Raw genomic sequence first — 22,706 nt, forward strand, 5'->3', positions numbered from 1 at the left:
TTCCAGCCCAGCAGAAGCTCAGTGTCTGCCCTGAGAGTGAATAGTTGTCAGCCTTCCCACCCCCATTGCCATATGTGTGCATGGAACTAACAAGTCTTAAAGACAAATGACAGTCATAACAAATCCCAGTGCATAAAGAGATTAACTCAACTGTGTAAGCATACTGGTTCAGTTTATCCCCTGAGCAGATCAAACCATTTAAGATTAAGTTCTTTAGTATGGATAATTACAAGCAATCCTTCATCAGGACAAGCTGCCTTTGCTCTTGCCTGGAAGCTCCTGCAGTTTTCTTGGTTCTTAGGCTACTTTCAGAGGCTCATCTTGTGAGTCTCACTGTCTAAGTTTCTTTCTGGTGGAAAATGACTGGAGGAGATGGCTGACTATTCTGTGTTTAGGACAAAGAAGTAGCTTGGTCTACTGCTGTAAAAATATAATTTTTTTTTCTGAATTCTGCATTTTCTGTGCATCAAAAGCATCTCCTATCTCATGTTGTCACTATGAACTTTCAGAGGGAAAGGTCTCCAACTTGTATTCAGTTTCATGCTGGTTAAAATGCCTTTCAATATATTCTACCTCCATATCAACTACTTACTAAGACTGAAGGAAGCAACAAATTCTCAGAATGTGTGCTGAAGGATGAAGTAGAAAGGATTTGTCATACAGTGTAGGGGAAGAGGTAAGTAGAAAAGTGGATCCAAATGCCCTTCCTAGATGGGAGAAAAGGGAAATGGGGACATTTATGTACTACCTAGATCTGGAGAAGTTTCAGATGGGTTAACTCCATTGTCAGTGTAACAGAAACTGGGAGGTCCCTCTGTAGAAAAGGGTGTCACAGCAGTTGAGCTGTTGCACTGTGTGTCAACTCCAGCTGCAGTCACAGCTCTGGAGCATAAGAGGCCTGTAAAGTTCCTCTCCCAAGTGCCTGGACCATGCAACCCTTCCACAGTAAGTGTCCTGCCTTTGGCCTGAAGAGAGAAAAATAGCATGGCAGTTGGGCAGAAATGGCATTGGCAAAAGACCCTTTTCTGTGGGTGTGTTGAATGACTGTGAAGGAAGTAGCTCAAGAAGAGTTGCTGTCTGGGCCGGCAGGGAAATTGCCCCAGGTACAGCTATGAAAGCAGGACTCTGCCAAGGCTGAATGCAGGTGGTGGATGATCCGAGGACAAACAAAGCGTAGACTTGCAGATTCAAACTGTGTTCAACCTGCTCAGTTCACCAGAACATTCAGTCTTGTTAGTAAAGCAGATTTATACATAATGATGGGCACCTGGAAGAATACAGTATTTCAGTTCAACTATTTCCTCAAATATGTTTTCATAAATTACTGGCTGAAAGGAGAGAAAAAGCTTTGAGCAATCCAGACACAGGCAAAAAGCAGAAGCTTTTTGGCTTGCTTTTACACACATGAGAGAGTTGAGAATAACTGGAGCAGTTTTCCTGACCACTCCCATAAAATATTTTTATTTGTCTAATTACTTCTGATGGTTCAGGCTGGAAACTACCTGTTTCTGGCCATTGCACAGAGAAGAAAAGACAACAAAAAGAAAAAAAAAAGGAAGAGGTAGCTCTGCTGGTGATAAGTCCCTGAGGACAGATTTCCCTTTTAACTGCCCCTGTCAGTTTTTGGCTCCCTTGGTGTTGCACTGTCTCTTCCCTGTGGTCATTTACTACTGGCAGGGTTTCCCTCATATCCAGGTGATGCTCTGCAAGGCATCACTGCTGCACAGTGGGACTTTGTCACCTCTGACAAACCATCATAGTCCCTGCAGCCAGGCTGCACTGTTGGTGCTGCACGGATTTGTTCTGTGTAGAACTGAACACAAAGGGAAAAGTTTTCCAAAACTTCATGTAAGGGACAAAACTGCAAAACAGTGACATTTTCAATAGCCTATTAAATTTCAAGGAGGAGTCTTCTGACTCGTGGTTGGATAGAAAATGTGTATCTACTATTTTTGTACTTCTGCACGTTGTAGAAAATCTAGAAAAAACCTAGTCAGTTATTGACATAGTGGGTCCCTTGAGATCTGCTGGATCATCAGGCAGAAAGACTAATTCCAATTCTTAAGAGGCATTATTTTCACCCACACATGGGATTCTCCTATCAGGAGCTGCAATCCCATACAAGACACTGGAATCATCAGCATTAGCAGGGATTTAATTCTGGACTTTTCAAGAAGGAGCTCCTTTGTCAGGGCTATCGGGGCACTAATAGGCTTTAATGGTCACAATCAGCCTCAGCTGGGGTCTCTCCCGTACCCTGGCTCATGGGTCCTGGAGCCTAATTTCAGCTCAACAGTGCCATCAGTCCTTGTCCCTGCTCTAGCTGCATTACAGCCATCTCTGTGACTTGTTGGAGTCTCCAGTCACCAGGTACTGTTGTAGACATTGTTTCCTAAGTCTGTGAACATACTGGCTGATTATTTTTGCTTCATTTATTTTAGCTGCTTCTATTGAGGTGAAATATCCTGCATTTCAGGACTGTTTTTTTGCTTGGGCTCTTGTGCCTCTTGGATGTTGATTGTTATGTTTTCACCTTAGAACAAAAATCTTGTTGCTTCAGCTCTGCAAAGAGGTAATATTTGAGTAGTGTGGAATTGCCAAATTCAGAACAAAAATGTGAAAATATTGATATTCCTGTGACTTAGTATTGACCTTCCAAACCAGAAAGACTGAATATAGCATGACTTTTGAAGCTGTGAAGTGTGAGGAGTAGCAGTATGCAGTTTTGTAGCAGGAGGCCTATTAGTTAGAATATTAGTCAAGCTGAAAACAGTCAGACTTACAAAGGAAAGGATGCTTTGTGGTAAGCAGAACAGATCGTAGAAAATGATCCCAGGTACCTTGGCTCAAAGAACATTTCAGACTGATGAAGAAACTAAAACACAGACACATGGGTAATGATTTCCTTTTCTTACCTGCAGTTTTCTTATGCTAGCAAAGGATAGTGTCTGTCAACAAAAGCAGTGTCTGCGTGTTTTTTGTATGTTTTTTGTATTTAAATCTGATACACCTGCACTTGGGCACTTCAATGGGAGGTGGTCTCATAATTTCGAAGTTGAATGTAATCTCCATCTTGTAATTCCAAGCATAGTCTTGGTATAATTTCTGACCATATTTAGGACATTCTAGACACAGAGACTTGACATGACTCTAAACACTCTGGTATTAAGGAAGAAATAGCTTGTCCCTTGGAGAAGGCAAGAGTAATGTTTAGAAGATGGTTCTTGATTTGTTTATGGAAGGGGTTCATCTATTTTGATGAACTTAGTGACAAAGACATCCTTTCCAGTGCTGCGTTCAGGTCTCTCAGCTAATGAGAGAGGAGTGTGTGTGGGGTGCACAGGAGTTGCAACCCATCATTCAAAATCCAGCAATATTACTGGTTTATTAAGGAAATTGGCATGGGGTATTTTTTGGTGGTTTTTTTTTTTTTTTCCCAAGCAGCTCTTATCAAGCATCTCTCTGAGCTCTATATGCTACAATGCTTTTTATCAGATCACATCTTAGTTCTGGTAGAAATTAGTGTCTGTACTAAAGAGATGAGGAAACCATGCTAAAGAGAAAGGAAGTGACCTACTTAAGAGTTGTAGAGGAGGGGGAAACCCAGCTTAAGTCAGAACTCTGGTCTCCTTTGTTTCACTCATAGGCAATATTTCCTCTGGCACAAAGATAATTTCTAGTCTCTACAGCCTAGAGCCTGTTCTGATCCTACCTTCCCTTTTCCCAGGGGCTGTATTAACGAGATGCACTTTCACTAGCTGCTCTTGTGTGTTAAGGAACAAATGAGCATAGTCGGCTGACTCTTACTGCTAATTGGTATGCTAGAAGGGAAACCTAGCATGCTGCAAGGAGCACTTTCTGTGGCATGTAGAGACTTCGATGAGGAAGGAGTAGGAAACAATTCCTGGAGGGCACTAGGATCCCGTGAAGAAAGCTCTCCCAAGTGCTACTTAACTCTAATGTAACAAGCCCTACTTGTACTCGATGATCCTGCCTACTTTGTTTCCCTGTAGGTCCTTCTCACTGTGTACACGGCTTAGGGATTCTTACTCAATTTCCTATGTTCCTCCATACTGAGAAAAGGTCTTCGTTTGTTATCAAAAAGTGCTGAAAAATCTATCAGAGAAACGGACATGGTTGACTTAAAGCTGCTCGATCAGTCAGATGCCAAGCATTGAGTGTTGCCTGTTCTTGCAAACTGGCCTCTGAGGAAGAGGAGCTGTATGTTGCCAGCTCAGTTCAGAGGTCATGTATCAAACACTTGTAACGATGTCCTCTCTGAGTTTTTAATTCAGCATTATTAATTGGTATTATTTAGGAACTATTTTGGAAGGAGTAAAAATTCCTCACATTCCTTAGCTGCTTGTACATTGCTAGTGGGGGCATAGTAACAAAATTAAATAAATTAATTACTGTGAATTACATGGACTCAGTCCTCTCTGCATTTAAGAATTTCGGCACAGATTGGCTGCTGTGTGATGAGGATAGCTATTGGGCAGGGGTTGTAGTTGAGTTGCATTTGATCTGAAGTCTCCAAGCACTTTGTCTCTTAAAATGGGGAAGGAATGTCCTTGTGCATAACTGGATGAGTTGACCTCCTGCTCTTCAAGGAGAGACCACAAGGAGATCTGCTGCTGCAACCCTCAGCCTTCTCCCTGTCTTGCACCTCACCAATCTTACGAAAAATCTCTGTAAGGCTGCTGCATTACTGCTGCCTCTGCCCTTGAGGCTGATAGCTTGCCAGTTTGATGTGAAACTACTCTTCTGTCCTTTCTCTCCTTTGTTTTGCCATGAAAGGTATCAGATCTGTGCCATATTACATCACTCTTTCATCCTTGTCCCCATTGTTTTCCTGCATTTTTGATCTCTCATGAAAGGTTGCTTTTCAAAAATAGGCTTCATCCTAAAATGTTTTTTTTTTCCTGAGTGTGGGGAGAGGAGTAAAGGGTGGTAGATGAAATGAACAATCCAGTAAGTTAATATTAGCTTATCTCTCTCTTCCATATGTAATGTTTTGGTAAATTTTTAGGTCGGGGAGAGCACTAACTCCTTTCCTTGGACGTCTTGTACACCATTTGCTTTTACATTTCACCTACTTAGCCTTGTATTGAGACTTAGAGCTTTGATTTCAATTACAGCCATCTTAAGAAACAAGACCAGTTTTAATTAAGAGATAATAAGAAGATCCACAGACTCCCTAGGTAGTTTGTTCCAGTAGTTCATCATCCTTATTATTAAATATGTATTCTATTTTGGCATGCCTGGCTGCTGCTTCCAGGCATTGTGTCCTATTATGTGGTTTTCCACAATATGCTAAAGGACTTGTAGTACTTTAGTCCTTCTGCCCAGGAAGCTGAATCCTCTCTGTGATTTGAGTTTTACAAGGGCTGTAGTGAAGGAGTTTGTCTCTAGGTGAGTTCAGTTGTTTGTGTTCTATACCACCTACAATATCACATGAACTATGAGCACTAGTCTAGAATTGGACTTGACAAGCACCAAAACTAAAATGACTTTCATCTTCCATGTCCTGCATTAAAGATCTAGGACTGCCCAATGACTAAGTCTTGTTCTAGAATGCCTCATGTTCATGCTCTACATCTCTGTTTTTGTTGTTTCAGAAAGTAAGATCCAGACTTGCTTTAATAAGGAGCAAAGGAAACATTTAATGTATGCCCATGAAATGATCTTAATTCACTCTGCGTACCAAATAAGACAATGATCTTATGCTTGAAAATTTGCATATTGTTTAAATAAAGACTGCAGATACGGGATTCCCAGTGAGGGCTTGGGAATTGATGTAGTGATGTGGTGCAATCAGCATTAACAGAGAATAAATGGACTTTGCGATCTGTTGAGGGTCCTGTTTCATGAACTAATACAGTAGCTGCTGGCTGTAGCTCCGAGGACTGACACCCCCTACCCCATCTCTCATTCTGCTTACGGGTTAATTTTTCTTTTTCTGGGAAGTGTATGCTTATTATATGTCCTGGTTTAGGGCAAATTTGGGAGAAAACCTCTGAATGGGGTCCCCCTAGGAAACAGATTCAAGCAGTCCCTCCCCCAACTGGTTCGGGGAAATATTTCCTCGGAGAGAAGTGGAATAAAACCTGTTTATTTATCAGGCAAAGTACTTCCCAGCAAAAAAAAATGAACAATACTAAACAGCAAAACCTCTCTCCACTCTGAAGAGATGACAAACTCAGAAAAGTCTCCTCCGTGGGTTGCAGCCCAGCTCACTCAGGCTGTTCTCAGCCCTTCCGGCGCTGGGAAGTGGCACAGTCCAGCACCTCTTTTCTCCCCGCTTCACTCCTGGAAGCAGTCTTAGAGCTGCAGAACTCAATATTCAACACCAACAGAAGAGACGATTGGGGATACAAGCATCATAAAGTCACCCCAAGACATTATATTAGACAGATAAACCACATCATTCTGTTGTACTCAAGAGTTTATAGAAAATTTAGCATGTTGCTAAGTCAAAACTGTAAGGCAGTGCAATGAATTTTAAGTGGGTTTAAAGATTACAAATATGTTGATGCTTGCTTTGATTAGTTTAATTTTGCTTCCACTGAAATCAAGGAGCAGGAATCCGTTTTAACTGCACTCCATTCAGTTATTAGCTTTTTTTTTTTTTACAATTAAAATGAATAGTTAGGAATACTTATGAACATCTAGTGCTCTATGTACAGCTTAAAACCATTACCTGCTCCAAAACATCTGCTTGAAATATCTGCAAATCTGATGGAACAGGAGGTGTTGTCCCTCATAAGAAGAGTTTGGCATAATTCTTTGGTCAAAAAACTTCCAGTAATTCTTCTTTCATACATACTGCGCCCTGAGATTATGTCAAAGTCAGAGTGACAAGGAACATTTCCAGGCACTGGGATATTATCACCTACACTACGGGGCTGTTCCAGTGTTCCCCAGAAACAACCTGAATGCTGTGAAATAGTCTTTGTACACTTTGGAGCTTTAAAGAATTTGCTATTCTGGCAGCAGGCTGCAACATGCCAGTTTAACCTCAGCTTCCAGTAACATTTCCAGACACATTTAACCTACTAATATAAATGCAGCCTACAAGATTCAGAACATAGTGATATGGAGTCCCCAGAGCTAGTAGGAGAATGAGTCTTCAGTCAAGAGGTAATAAGGCACCTTTCCCTTCGCAAAACTCTTGTATTCTTGCATTTTAAATTTGGATTGCATACTGATTAAACTTATTTTTTCCTTATTTCATAAAGCAGATGAGACTCTTACCCTGTAAAACCTTTTCTACCAATGTAAAAAATCTAATGCAATATTATAAGTATCAATTGCAGACTTTTAAAGCCAAAAATAGATTTTGCTTTTATTTATGCTGCTGTTATGCATAATTATAGGCATCTATATTTAATAAAAATTATAAAAAGATTTGAAATATATTATTGACTTAGACCAGTCAAATACTGGCATGATAAGTATTGGCACTTCTGGAAAAATGTAAGGGTTGATTTTGGTTTCTATACAAGTTTTTCAAGCAGTAGGTCAATCTTCAGAACTGAACAAGACTACTAACATGTTTCAAGATTAGAATGTAGAAATTTTGTGCAACACATTCTCCTTGAATTGATATTTGTCTTGCATTTTGTTGTTATCTTTGGACAATTGTCTTAATGGAAGGAAGATGCTGGTTTTCTTTCATCCTTTGGAAGACCAAATATTGTGACATGAACTTTTTGAATTATTGGAAATAATCACTGAAAAGCAGTTGGTGGAAAAAAATGTTCCAAAAAGTCTGTGCAAAAAGGAGAGCTCTAGAAAGTCTGTTCTCAGTAAACTTATTCTTCTTGGATTTGCATCAAACTTTCAAGGAGATCCTGTCTTTGGCAGGCAAAGAGGGCCTTGGCAAGTTTTCCAACTGTAGCACCTTTGGAGCCTTCCCTCATTACCCACTTGTGCAGCATTTGGTAAACTTTTTCTTTTAGTCCATCTCGTTCATAGTCATGATCAATTTCATCAATATCAGGATTACTGAAGCCCAGTTTTCGAGCACAGTGCTTCCACTGCTTAGCCAGCTTTTCTCTCACTAGATTCAAATGCTTTTCTGTCAGGACAGTAGTATTGTCTGCAAAAAGAAGAAGAGTGTAAAAAAATTGTATAATTCAACAGTTCTTCTGCTCTTTTCACTCCCTCTCTCTTGTCCTCCCCTAACTATTTATTGGTAATATCTGGAGACAGAATCTTAGTGATGTAATCAGAAGTGCATTTCATGGAGGCAGCATAACCCAGTGATGTCAGGCAAGAAATGTCCAGGCAGAACACGTGTATTCGCAGGTCAGTTGCTGGACTTTGAAGCTCTTTGATCTGAAGCTATCGTAGGTTGTCACTTAAACCTGCAAGATTGAAAAAACCCTTTCTAGAATTCTTATGTTTTATATCCTGAGACACAAATGTTACTTAGGAATACACAGGGATAATTTAATTCAGTATTGACCAACAAAAATAAATTACATTTCAAAATTGTCCAACTTCTATCTGAATGAATGTGGCTCTTGAATATATGGTTTAACTTTTGGTTTTCCCTGTGTCGTGTTAGGTACTCGGCTCTATGATCTGCTTGGGTCCATTCCAACTCAGGATGTTCTATGATCTAAACTAGAAGTCAGGTGAGGCTCTCCAATCCTAGCCTTGCTTCTGCCAGTTTGAGTGTTTTATACATTCCAAACCAAATTATTCTCAGATAATTATATGGGGTGAACACATGAAAATTAGGGAAAAATTTCTCTTACCAAATACACCCCTTGCTTCATAATGTGCATACAGTGCTTCCATAGCAACAGGATTAGTGCTGACATATGGATTCTGCTCTTCAATCTTCATGTGATTGTAGGATCCAATTTGAATTCCAGAGCTGTTACTTATGTTGTACTTGACTGAATCATCTGTATAAGGAACTTTAACACAAATTTAAAAGCAACAGTATAAGGTTCAAATGTCAAGAAGTAACACAAGAAGGAAGAAGTTTCACTAATAAGGGGAGTTATATTTATTGCACTTGATGTAGAAATTGCCATTTACTGGTAACTGTGCTGTGAGTGTATTTTCACTGTGCACTGTGATGCAAATGTATTTTAGTGAAAGCCCAGTCTATTTTATGACAGAGTGCCACAACCAAACTGATAGTTACTAGACTGTAAATAATGTTCTCTGTGCCTTGGGAATGCATAGTAGCAGTCTTCCTTTCTGCTGCCTAACAGCTTCAGGAGGTCAGCCTTGACTTGAACGCTCTTTTTGTTTAAATCTTAAAGCCTCGCTTCTGCCTCTCAGCTTTACTTTTCACAGATCTAAGTTCAGGTTTACAGTTATGACTTCTGAGTTCTGTAAGACTACAGCAAATCGTTTCATGTTTCTCATAAGATATGATTAGTAAAACACATAACTGGATCTTTTGTTCACTGTTGTCTGATTTCCACAGGCAGCATGAAGCTAAGTCACTATTCATGTTAGGTGATACCAGTTTTCTGTTCTCTTGACAGTATTTTCTGAACTCTGCTTGGATAATCATCCACTAAACATTCTAACTCTGGCTAAAATGGTGGATCTCATAACCTGGGTCTACAAGTGAAGTACAGATACTTAAAATGATACACTAAGCTCTGTATTTAATCGTCTGAAATCATGGTTACATCTCTGTTTATACACTCAATTGCAATGTGAAGTGTGAAAATCTATAGTTATGTATAAACATCTAACTGCACTTAATATATGCTAACCTGAGACTGCAAGTCAGAAATATATGTATGCATGGTTAGACTGATGAAGTTGCAAAAAAGAAATGCATTTTATCATGTCTCATAACATTATTACTTTTACTCATAACATTATGATTCCTGTATCCTTTTTTTTAAGGGCCAGAAGACTCAGGAAACACATGATATTTGTAGTTAAAAATATAAATAAACCTCATGTTTGCTATGTTCTTATCTGGCAACAAAATTAATTTAGCATAAGATATGAAAAGGTATATAAATACTTTGTCAATATTACAGTATTAACAGTAAAACTTACTGTGCTTATAAATCTCCTTTCCCAAGCCTTTACACTTTGCAGCTTCTCAGGTTTGGGTCGTCATTTAAGGGGTACAGAGTCAAGAATACAGAAACCTGCCCTTTCAAGTTTTCTTTGTCGTGTAGACCACTTAGAAACTGGGCAAGCCTTTGGAAGGGTTTATTAAAGAATTCAGAGTGTCCCAGGCAACACAACTTGAAAGGACCATATATTAATAACTCCTGAAGAATATGACATGATTTTAGGGGTGCAAGCCAGTAGAATTGTAGAGACCTGTGCCCCAATGAAGACTGATCAGCATGAAGCCCATACCTAGAAATTTGTATTAAAATCCAGATCAAGATAGGACAAATTGTCCCAAGTGTGTGTGTGGTTCCAGAGCTGGGCAGAGTGACAGCAACTTGAAGTTTAATCTAAGGAAGTGATGAGATATACAGGAGATCTTGAAATGCTCTCATATTTTTTAGTTTTTTATGTTCCTACATAAAAGAATATGTTGTCCTTGATTTATCAAATAAGTAATTTCACAATTATAAGCCGCACTTCTGGGTGTCACCAACTTTCTGTTCTTTGTCCGTATGTAAGCCGCACCTGATTATAAGCCGCAGGTTACAATACAGGATGTGATAAAAGGTATCTATTCTATCACCATCTGTTGAGGGTGGGGGCAGTGATCCTTATCTCAACGGCTGATACTCTGCTAATGGGCCATCCAGTGAAACCAGGCAGGGCATTGTTCTTTATCTTTTCACAACCCCATCCTTCCTCCAGGGAGTCATTTTCTGCTAATGGCCCATTGAGTCCCACTGTGTGACTGATAAAATTACTTCATCCCATTGGAAGTTGTTCCAGCCAGGGGGAAGAGCCCAACATTTCTTACCAAGATAAAAACAGAGGTTTTGGGACACTAAGGGAGCCCCTTTCTCCACTGGACTCCAGAGGAAAACCGGATTTCTCCACATCACCACTGGACCTCTGGAGGGAAACTGCACCTTCTGCAGGAGCACTGCTCCAACTGAATCACATCTGTCACTGCAGGAGGATGCAGCCACCATGGAATGGGACTGCTACCAGCACCCTGCCTGACGGGGTGTCAGGTTGTACTCTGACTTTGTCAGGGTTTGGAGTTTGTTTCTTTGTAGTACTGTATTTCTATTTTAATTTCCCTAGTAAAGAACTGTTATTCCTAATTCCCATAATTTTGCCTGAAAGCACCTTGATTTCAAAATTATAATAATTTGGAGGGGTTTACATTCTCCATTTCAAAGAGAAGCTCCTGCCTTTCTCAGCAGATACCTGTCTTCCAAACTAAAACAGCAACTTTTTGTTCTTTGTCCATATATAAACCGCACCTGATTATAAGCCGCACTTTGGGTTCGGACCAAAATTTTAGTCAAAATGGTGCGGCTTATAATCGTGAAATTACTATACATGTTTAAGGGTATATTTAGGTCCTGCTAGAGATGGGAATTAGTTTTACCTGCTGATACTGAAAACTTCAGCTATGGTTAGAGGTAATTAAGCAATAACAGGGATTATTTCAAGTTCCTGAAGTTTTTTGCTTTACTGGTCAAGGTGCAATGCAGAGCGTGTTGGCTACCAGGGTAGATGAAGGCCACAGCACTTACCTGAGTTTACTCTGGATGTACTAGGATAGTATGCAAATGTTCCCCTTGAGAAAGAAGTGGAATCCCTGTAACCTGTAGAAAGAGAAAAAAACAAAGAAATGCCAAAAGCATTTTGTAAATAGAAAAGTAGATACACTTAACAATGACTGCCATATTTGTAACAATGTGAGTGTTCACAATGTGAGCTCTTAAATACAGAGATGAGATGCTTTTAATTAGCAGGATTGTGTCTCCTTGAATTACTAGTTTAAGCAATGATCTTATTGTGGTTTTGCTGAGTTACTAATAACCTTAACCATCCTTGGATCTCAGTGAAGACAATGGGCTTCCATGTGGATGTAGGAATATCTGGCAGTGTGGGATCACAGCGCACTGCAGTTACAGACTGAGCTACCTTGTATGAGGTATTCAAACTGGCAAATTCCAAACTCCTGAGTGTGAGTTCTTGATGAGCTTTGCAACCCATACCGGGGCAGCAAGAGCAGATGGGTTACAGCCACCCAACAAATCAGTGAAGAGCTGAAATGCAGATCTTGTGCACCTCAGTCTAGTATCTGCTACACTATTTTACACATCCTTCCTATAATAACTGTTTTCTTTTTCTTTCAAACAGAAAGTTTGGAAGTTTATTAGTGATGTTGAAAATTCTAATGCCTGCCTTCTGACATGACAGCCCTCAGATTCATTTCAGTAAATAAACTCACATAAACAACTACAGTAATTTCACGATTACAAGCCGCACCATTTTGACTAAAATTTTGCTCCCACACCAGAAATGTGACTTACACTGAGGAGCAGCTAATATGTGAATAATTTTTGGACATTTCCAACCCCGGAAATGCAAACTGAGGTGCTGAGTCGAGCACCTGCCAGTAAAACCTGGGACTGCGTGATTGTTACAAATTGATTACTCTGTTTCGCGGTGGGTGGAGCCAGGCTCCATGCCGGCAGCACAGGGTGGGGGAGGGCGGGGGAGCTCCCTCCTTCAGGCAGCGCAGCCCAGGGGAGGCGGGGGCTCCCTCCTGCTGGCCCCATGGCTCGGGGGGAGGCGACGGGCTCCTGTCCCCACCTGCCACCACCGTGGGAATGGGGGGGCTCCTTCCTCTCCTGCCGCCGCTGCCGTGGGTGCCAGCGAGCTCCATCCCCGCCTCCCACCACTGCCACCGGTGCCAGCGGGCTCCGTGCGCCCCTGCCACCGCAGCGCAGCGCCGGGCTGGGGCGAGCGAACCTGGCGGCAGTGGCAGCCGGCCCCGAGCAGCCCTGCCGAGCGGCAGTGCTGAGCTGGGCCACCTGGCCCCGTCGGCAGCTCCAAATCCTCATGGCCTGAGCCGAGCCAGTAAACCCCGCCATCCCGCGATTCTGTTACTATTTGGCAACTTTGTTGCATGCAGGTCCTCCCTGCAAACGACAGAGCAGCTTATAATTGGGTGCAGCTTGTGTATGGACAAAGAACGAAATGTTTGCCAACATCTGGAGATGCGGCTTAGAGTCAGTGTGGCTTGTAATCGTGAAATTATTGTAATCACAGCCTCTGCATAAATAATTTAATAGAATAACATCTTTGTGTCATTCTGCTTGTAAAAAGCTAAGCATCCTTCATTTTCTTGTGAGATGACCTGGAAAATAACATCATGCTAAAACTATCCAAGAGTAAGAGCAGGCATATCATGCTGTCTCTGGTTCCCCCAAGTTATATCTTGTAGGTCTCCAGTTACCACTTTTTTATATATTTTGTTAATGCCCAATATTCTCTTCCTTCTTTGTCTCCATACCTTTCTACTTCATTGTGTACCCACAAACACCAACAGAAGCTCTCCCCCAGCACCAGGCAGAGCTCTCTGGAGGAACCAGTTATAAGCCTCAGCTCCTTGCTGGATTCCTAGGTTCAGAAGTCTCTCAGCTTGCTGCAAGTCAAGCTAAAAAATACCCATCTATTTTTCTGAATTGCTACAAGTGTTGCTGTGTTTCTGCATGAGCAGAACCTATGGTATGAATGTTACTGTTTGACATTCAAAGTTCTCCTCAGCTTTGGCTTTAGCAGTACTTGCTGTCTGCTCTTCCTTGGCTGGTAGCTGAGAAGTCAGATGTTGGGTCTCATGCTCCTCTGTTACACTGACGCTTTAGAAATGGTTCATTTGAAATTGGCAGCCTGACATCAGTGAAAGCAGCATAATGAAGTCAAAGATAGAGTGTTTTAACTTTGAGTAAACCAAGACAACTTCATGCAATAAATTCACCCTTGCTATATTACAGATCAGCCTGCAAAAAGTAGCTTGTTCCATGAACTACAAAACTCTCCTGACCACTTCACTGAATAGAGGAAAAGTGTGTTTTCAGAAACGTAGGTGTTGGGGAAGGAGGAGTCTCACCTGTATCCGTGTCTGAATTCTGTGGCTGCGAGTTTTGTGCAGATTCTGGGACAGGAGGTTTACTTAGGCTAAAGTTACTGGCTGAAGACAATCCATAGGCATCCAGAGGGTTTGCTACTGGAAGATTGTTGAGATTGGGCCTGTAAAAAGCATCTGCATTTCCCCATTTTGGTGTTGTTGCAGCTGGCCAGAAATTTGGTTCAATATTTGCCTGGAAATATGGATTAGTGTTTAATCCTGCTTTTTCAGCTCTTGGATACAGTTCGCTCTGTTGAGAAGTAGAAGAAGGCTTTGCAAATGGATCGGAGAAAACTTTCAGTTTCCTTTCCTCTGTTATTCCAGGGCTTGACATTACTGAAAAGTATTCCGCTAAAGGTGGAGCTTCTTTATCCATCCGGCTCCCAAATGCATGGTAGTTGTATTCATGCTGAAGTTTTCTTTCCAGATTATCAGGAGGTGGAAATGAGGTCTCACAGCTCTCAACGGGCTGGTTCTCAGGGGAGGCAGCAAACAGGGCTTCATTAACCTCAGTGGTCATGGGACCTTGAGAGCTGTGTAGAGAATTAGGCTGATCTGAAAGGGAAGAAGATTAAATGTTTGAAAACATTCAAATGCAAATATTTAAATTGTTGCAATGATACTAAAACTAATTAACCTACTTAATTATTATTGTATTTCTAAAAGGTTTCAATAAGACATTACTTCCTGCACAAGACATTCTATAAAATAAAACAAAGTTTTACTGACCAGTAGAACAGATTTTTATCTAGGTAGCACAGGTTTACTTAGGCTATTAGTGTTAAAATCTCACTGTCCTGAGTAGTGTGAGAATTCACTGCGTAATCTGCTTATATTGATATCATGTTTTCAGCCACTGAAACAAACATGCCTGGAGGCATTTGTAGGGTCTGATTTACTGGTGTGTCTCCTCTGGCATTAAGTGGAGCTTGATCAGTACAAAACTGAAGTGTAACAGGATGGAATATAATGCCACTGTAATAAGAGGTAATTTGATACAGCACAAATAATTTGTCATTAAAATCTTATTTAAAAACTATTATGTAAAGTGTCCTGCCTGGGTATTTCATGATGAATATTCTGGTACCAAAGAATACATTTTTACAAGTACAGTAATTTCACGATTATAAGGCGCACTTCTGGGTGTCGGCAAATTTCCGAACTGTGTCCATATATAAGGCACACTGGACTATAAGGCGCACTGTCTTTTTTTTTTCCAGCAAGGAGCTGCTGCAACAAAGTAACGAATTAGTAACGGAATCGCACGATCGCAGAGTTTACTGGCGGGTGCTCAGTTTGCAAACATTTTTCAGATTGGTGTAGCCCTTAAACGCAGTCCCAAACGCCCTCCCTGCAGCATGGGGCCCGGCACTCCTGCCCGGTGCCGGCTGCCGCACCTTGGCTCCTGCGTCTGCCGCGTCTCGTGGCTTGCACTTCCGGGTTGGCAAATTTCCGAACTTTGTCCATATATAAGGCACACCAGATTACAAGGTGCACTTCCAGGTTTCAATCAAAATTTTAGTCAAAAGGGTGCGCCTTATAGTTGCAAAATTACTATAATATCTACCACATAAAATAGTTTGAAAGACAGGTATTTGCCAAGAAAGGCGGAAGCCCCTCCCTGAGATAGAGAGTGCAAACCCCCCTCCCTCCAAATTATTATAGTTTTGGAATTAGGGGTTCTCAGGCAAAGATATGGGTATAGGAATAACAGTTCTTTACTACTATATCTAACAAGATAAACAAAACCAACAAGAGTAGCAGCTACGAAGTGAACAAACAGAGCAGTAACTCAGTTCCAGTCCTTCTGGCCCAGACACCCTCTCTGTGCTGCCTGCAGTTACCGGTGCTGGGGGCAGAGCAGGTCCCGCGCAGCTGCTGAGGGCTGGGGGTTGATGGCGGCGTTGGGAGAGGGATGGAGGGGAAGAGACTCCCCTGCTCATGGTGTCGATCACGGTGCTCAGCAGCAAGCATGGAGGTGGCAGGCCGAAACGGGGAGGTGGCAGCATGGCTGGAGCTGGGCAAGGGCGGCTGTGCTGGTGCTGGGACAGCAGAGGTGCTGGGCAGCGGCGGTGATCCTCCTCCGACTCCATGGGCTAAACAGAGAGAGAGAGCAGCTGCCCCCACCTCTCCTTTCCTCCCCGTGCCACGGGCCCTGGCACTCCCGCCCGGTGCCGCCTCTCACGGGCTGCCGCAGGCTGCTGGCTCGCACTTCTGGGTTGGCAAATTTTCCAACTTTGTCCATATATAAGGCACTCTGGGGTATAAGGCACACTTCCGGGTTCAGACCAAAATTTTAGTCAAAAGGGTGTGCCTTATATGTGTGAAATTACTGTCATTCCTTTGGATGGCTGTATATTAGTGCACCTTCAGTTGGATTTTCTCTGCTTGCTTTGCTACTGCTAGAGAGGGATTGGGAGGAATGGCTAATACAGAAATAACCCCATCCAAAGTGACAGCTTGTAGAAATTCAGTATTAGGATAAACTATGTGGCATCTGTTCTCCAGGGCAAGCTTGAGATGTATGAACAGATCCTGTTTCACTACCACTGTCTGAGGGATGCCCACTGACTAGAGAAAAACTCTTCCTGCCTCTTACTGACAGGCTGGCAAGATGGCATCTTTCTGCAGTGGACATTCACAACAAAGTCTTCTGTACTTAGAACTTGAACGCATCTGCAATCTGCAGCAGTCATACATGATTTTATCTACTCAGGAAACGGAACTACACTCACTTAAAAATACAGCAGTGGGCTGCTCTAAGTACATCAATTCTAGTGAGGAACAGTTGTGGCAAACCTAGCTTTGGGGAAGATTTATTAGTTGCATGTTACAGTTTAACATTATTAATCTAAACATGTCTTAGATTACTCAGCAGAATTTTATTTTTCCTGAATTTTTAATTATTTCTTGTAAATCAGTGTTGCAAATAAGATCCTGTGTCCTTGACATTAAGCAACTTTGGTAAGAGAATTCCAAATACACTACTACAAAACTCTACCATATTAGATACATTATTAGAGAGCATGCAACTCATCCAAGATTTTATGAAAGTATGAGAGAAAAGAGATAAAAAACTATCTAGTAGTGCTCCTCAGATTCCTTAGAGAGCAAGGTCCTAAAGAAAGGAATACTTTACTATTATGTATCTTGATCATATTCAGAGCATTTATAAGAAAGGATGGAGGGAGAAAAAGAAGTCTTAATGAAATTAAAGCTTACAAACCAAGCAGTTGGCATGACTAAAAAGATGAGAAGAAAGATCAAGTATGAAAAGTAATTATCAAAGTGACCATTGTAAAGCTCAATGTTTAGAGAAAGTTTTGGCATGGAAGAGGAAAGCAGAAGAGTGTAAAAGGAGATGGGTTTGAACTGTAGATGATGGAAAATTTGAAATTGTAAGTGTGACCTCTGGGAGCAAAGAACATCATCTCAGTTATTAAAATTCTTTCTGAGGTGCTGAATAATTGAGTCTCTTAAAAACCCTTATTGCTGAGGTTACTTGCTTTGTACACAACTCCATCTTTGGCAAATACACAGAATAATTTTGTCCTAGTGACTTACCTACTTGACCATTGCTGGTATCTTGTGGCACAGCATCTATTTGAAGGGATTCCATCCTATGCAACAGTTCATTTGACTCGGGCCACATTTCCTGCATGTGAGAAAGAGCAAATGATCAAATTATAGGCAAAAGCTTAAACAAAGGGAGTACCTGTAGATTATGAAACAGCACAGCTTCACTGTGAAGTGACCTGGATGAACAGATTCTGTGAATCTCTGGGAGAAGATCCCTTACTCTTTCAGAGAGCACAGCCTGACAGGAAATACCTATTGCTTTGCTACAGGTGGGCAAAATCTTTTCTTCAATGGAGGGAGGGAGGACTGCAATGTAACTGCAGTACATAATACTCTGAGCTGGCCAAACAGTACCCTCGCCTATATGAATGTGAGCTTAATCCAGAGTGGCTCTGGGTTGTCTGACTTGTATTCAACAGCCAGACTTTTGGCAAGCAATCTTGGTGAGGGCATGATGGTGAGGTAAAGGTAGCAAACATGCATCCTTTTCTGTGGATCTGTAGTTAGTAAGTTCATTCATCAACAGGGAAGAAGAGGTGAGAAATACGTAACATTCAGGTATAGGCACACTGACTTTTATGAAGATGATTAGAAACGAGGAGTTTAGAGGAAATTATCAGAAAGAAGCAGTGCAATTTCCTTTCCATAACCCTCATCCTCACTTAACTAGAGTGAAGGCAAAATCTATTCCTGTTCCACTCCTTTGATATTCCCATTATTCAGGCTTTACTGGAAGTAATATTTTTTAACCTGGAAAAATTATATCTCAACTTCCCCAAGTGTTTCTTACTCATAAAATAATTTCCAAAAGTAGAATTTAGGTCAGTGGTTTTTTTTTTTTAATTAATTAAACCCAAGAAATATTTTTGCAGATTAAAAAGCAACAATTTCTACCCATCTCTTCCCAAAAAATCGACTTCAGAAACAGAAGGTGATGTTCTAATACACATTACAACCATAAGTCCTTAGATTTTACTTGACTAATGGAATTGTTTGAACTGGGGGGTTGAACCAAATGACTTCCAGTCCCTTTCAACCTTAACCATTCTGTGATCATTTTAGTTAGGAGGCTTGCTTGATTGCTGGGCAGGCAGCAGGGAGGTTATGCTCAAACCCTTTAAGTTATGTTGTTACTGAAGCTGTACTAGTAATTCACATAGTGACTTGCCTTGGATCTGCTCTTCACAATCTGTGCTCTGATTGTAATGGATGCTTTCCTTCCTGAGAAAGTAATAGATTCACAGCCCATTTCCTAAATAGTCATTTTGTCCCTATGATATGACAGGTGCAGCTGCAGAGAACTAATCTGTCTAGTAAAATTTGCCATGGTCCTGATTTGGGGCTGCTGTCATAAGTTAGACATATATACAGTTCACATTGGGAGTTTGATCAAATCAGTCCAAGAAATCTGTTTCATCAACTTCATTTTTCAAAAGTCTGGGGGTTTTTTTGATCAGTTACTGTATTTGTTTCTGTATTTGTATTTTTTACTCTAGTCCTCACATGATGTGCTGCTCTGAAGAGCTTGGCTCTATCTTCTCAAACTCCTCACACATAGGAGCAGGTTGTTATTTCTTTGTCCTCCAAAGCCATTGCATGTCTGCACTGAAGTAGCCACATCTTCTATCAGGACTAACAAGGTCTGACCAGATCTGCTGCCTGTGACACTGCTGGGTTCCAGGCAGGATGGTGCCCAGGTTGCTGTTCTCCACCACCCTGAGGTTCTTCTCAGCATTGCTGCTCCCTGGCTGGGCAGCCCCTGGTTGGCACTGAAGCCATGGGTTATTTAATCCCAGGTACAACATGTTCCACTTGTGCTTTCTGAATTTCACAAGGTTTCTGTCATCACACTCCTCCAGTCTACAGCTATCAGCCTTGTGACTGCATTGACTGGTCCTTCTAGTTTGGTCACCTGCACACCTTACATGTGCTCCATCACTTTTGTCAGATCACTGACAGAGGAGTAAACCGGGTCAGGTCCCAGCCCCCTGCACTCCTGCAGCTGCTTCTGGCCTGCAGGTGACTTAAGACCCATCAGCTGCTCTCCTCTGGGACTCACCATCTAACCTGTTTTCATCTGCTCATCCAGACAGCAACACCTGAACTTGGATACAAGAGTAGTTTGGGAGAGAGTGTTGAAAACTTTCTGAACGTTGAGATAAATGACATGCACTGCTCTGCCCTCATTCACAAACCCAGCCATTTTATCACAGAAGGAAATCACAGTAGTCAAGCATGATCAGTCTTGAGGTGGCAGACTCTGGCTATAATTGGAATTGGGAAGAAGGAATGTTGGGAGCCTTAAAATGCTTAGAAAGCTACTCACTTTTAAATTCCTCAGATCTTCTTCAATATTTTTTCCTAGATTTTGATAGTAAAATGGCTTGTATCTGTCACTGATTTCTGCAAAAATAAAAGAGCTAAGTGAAAGTGGTTTTCAATGGAAAGTAAAAGTGACTTGTACTGTTAACAATCTTGATGGAAAGGGAATGAAAAATGAAGACTTGTATGATGTCAAAAACAAGAAAGGTATACAAACATTTTTAATTTGTTCACATGATACATTTAGTCTTAAATAGTAACAAGAACAGGACGATTTCTAGGGATTTTTTGTTGTTGTATTGCTTTTTAGGATGAAATCTGTCTATGATGGGTAGTTGAGAGCATCTTTCCTTGACTTCCATGCGGAAAAATTAGAAGCTAAGACCCAATACAAGCATAAGATTAATCTATTAGCAGAAGATTGCATATGTTAAATATGGAGATAGTAGGTGGGTTCCTCATGTGATACAAATTTCCTCTGAGTATTTAAGTACCTGCCTGCTGTATATGAAGCTGTTGGTGCCCCTGTCTAAATACAAACCTCAGTTTCTTGTTATTTATTGGGTTGGTTTGTTTTTTTTTTTGTGGGTTGGGGTTTTTTCTTCCTCTTTGTTGTTTTGGGGAGTTCTGGGTTATTGGTTTTTGGTTTGGTTTTGTTTGGTTGGTTTTTTGTTTGGGTTTTTTTGGTTTTGTTTTTTTTTTGAGGGGCACTGTGTATTGAGGCAGAAAAAAAGAGACAATGAGATACAGAATTTTGACTTATTTGCTCTTAGTCTTCTTACCAGATCATTCAGCCAAGACCTCTACTAATTGGAAGTGTTTTGCCATCTGATGATATGAAAGAATGATTAGCTATCAAAGTCAGTCAGATTGCTTATGGAAGGATAATTAGGACAGCTTTTGAATTAAAAGTACTTTGAATAGGATATTTTCTCAGTCATGGTCAAGATATACTACATCCCTTGATGTTAGTTTTTATGTAAATTTCAGTAATAAGATTATACTGTGCTGAACAGAAATTATCAGGGATAAAGTGTCTTAATTAGCTCCATTCACTTACTAGGATTTCTCAAACCTGTAAATGCTGGATCAGATCCCATTTTTGGTCATGGTACAGAGAGCATGCTTTACAGAACATGTGCATTGCTATTTCAAGTTAAAAAAAAAACAAAAACAAAACCACCACCTTATTTCAAGAGGAAAATACCAAAGTTTGTTTTGCTGCATTATAAATTATCAATGGACTCAAACAAATATGAATCCTAAAGTAATGCCTTACCTGCAAAGGTTGGACGTTTCTCTGAATCTTCATCCCAGCATTGTTTCATTAAGTCAATAATTTCCACTGGACATTTATCAGTGATCTCCTTTATATCTGGTCTGTCTCCATTAACGATGCAAAGGCAAATCTGGTTTTCATTTATACCATCTGAAAAATAAAATTTTCTATCAGTTTCTGCTCATGGGTTTTGCTACCTCTCCATAGGTAAAAAACAATGAAGTGGCTCATTCTTTGTGGGTAAAATATGATTTCAAAGAGGTCCAAGTTATAGCTACCAGGTTTTCATATTAGTAAATTTGCATCCACTGCCCTGACTTACCTGGATTAGAGATTTATTTTAAGATTAATGGATTTACTTTTATATGTAAGACATTTGCAGCGTGAGTGTTAAAGATGTAGCTCTCTAGAACCTGCATCTCAGGTGCATCATCTCTGCACCAGATATGAACACAAAGATGGCCACACAGGGAACATTTAGCCATTGAAATGGCAAAAAAATCCATTAAAAATTATAAACATGTTACTCTGGAATTCCACACTTGGCTCCCGTTGTTCTACATAAGCCCAATGGTACATGTTGAGAAATCAGCACCACACAGCTGAGAATTGGTAACTGACTGTGAGATCATTCTCATTTCCATGTGTAACTAGTCCACCTCAGGAAATAGTGTCCATCAAAGTTTCCATCCTGGCCCACCTGAGCTTTGCCTGATTTCTGCCACCAAGTCTGGTTTGTGCCCACACCATATAGATTCAGTGAGGAGATTCAACTCATGGCTGCATTTCATTCAGATGTTCTTGTCCATGGTTAGAAGTCAGGAATGATGCAACTAATTCCTCTCACTGGCCATGAGGTGCCAAACTAGGCTATTCTAGGCCACGGGAGATGCAATCTACTAATCTCAATTTCATTATTTTAAATGCTAAATATTTGTAACTTTCTGATAGCATCCTTTGGGAAGTAACGTACTTTCATATGGCTCTTTGTTAGCAAAAATTGCCCAGATCACAATGCCAAAGCTGTAAACATCTGATTTCTCTACTGGTTTGGTATTAACACAGCGTAAATGCTCTGGGGCCATGTAGAAAAGAGTCCCAGCATTGTTCTGGTTAGTGCTCTTCATCTGCTTCTGTCGGACAGTTTCTTCTTGAGTCAGCCTACTCCAGCTCTTAAAGGAGGCAACACCGAGATCTGCAATCTGAAAAATGAGACACATCAGAGCTAGTGCTGTAATGAAGAAGAGATAAACAAGTATTGCATGCAGTGCTCAATTTTATCAAGTCTTAATACTAATCTAATAACTTATCTAAAAATTAAATAATTAAAAAATACAACTTAGGAAAACAATTTGATTTTTTTTCTTGTTTTTCTTTGTTTGTTTGGTTTGGTTTGGTTTTTGTCCTAAGTAAAGAATCACTGCCAATTGGGAACTATTAGGCTGAACTGTTATTATTGATTGTGGA

At 40.8% G+C, this 22,706-nt stretch overlaps 1 protein-coding gene across 2 annotated transcripts in view; it reads right to left on the reverse strand.

Moving 5' to 3' along the window:
- Positions 1–7,188: 7,188 nt before the first annotated feature.
- The window catches only part of RIPK1 (receptor interacting serine/threonine kinase 1), a 31,755-nt gene continuing 16,237 nt past the window's right edge, over positions 7,189–22,706 (reverse strand). Inside the window, exons 5-12 of one of the 2 annotated variants that reach the window (XM_033054964.2) lie at positions 22,213–22,441; positions 21,240–21,389; positions 19,965–20,041; positions 17,624–17,714; positions 14,042–14,614; positions 11,673–11,744; positions 8,766–8,930; positions 7,189–8,101 (exon numbers count right to left, since the gene is read on the reverse strand). In XM_033054964.2, the coding sequence (XP_032910855.1) occupies positions 7,815–8,101; positions 8,766–8,930; positions 11,673–11,744; positions 14,042–14,614; positions 17,624–17,714; positions 19,965–20,041; positions 21,240–21,389; positions 22,213–22,441 (1,644 nt within the window). In that variant the 3' untranslated portion in view covers positions 7,189–7,814. The other variant, XM_033054973.2, reaches the window with a different exon arrangement.

Source organism: Catharus ustulatus, chromosome 1 (assembly GCF_009819885.2).
Source record: "Catharus ustulatus isolate bCatUst1 chromosome 1, bCatUst1.pri.v2, whole genome shotgun sequence".
Lineage (NCBI taxonomy): Eukaryota > Metazoa > Chordata > Aves > Passeriformes > Turdidae > Catharus > Catharus ustulatus.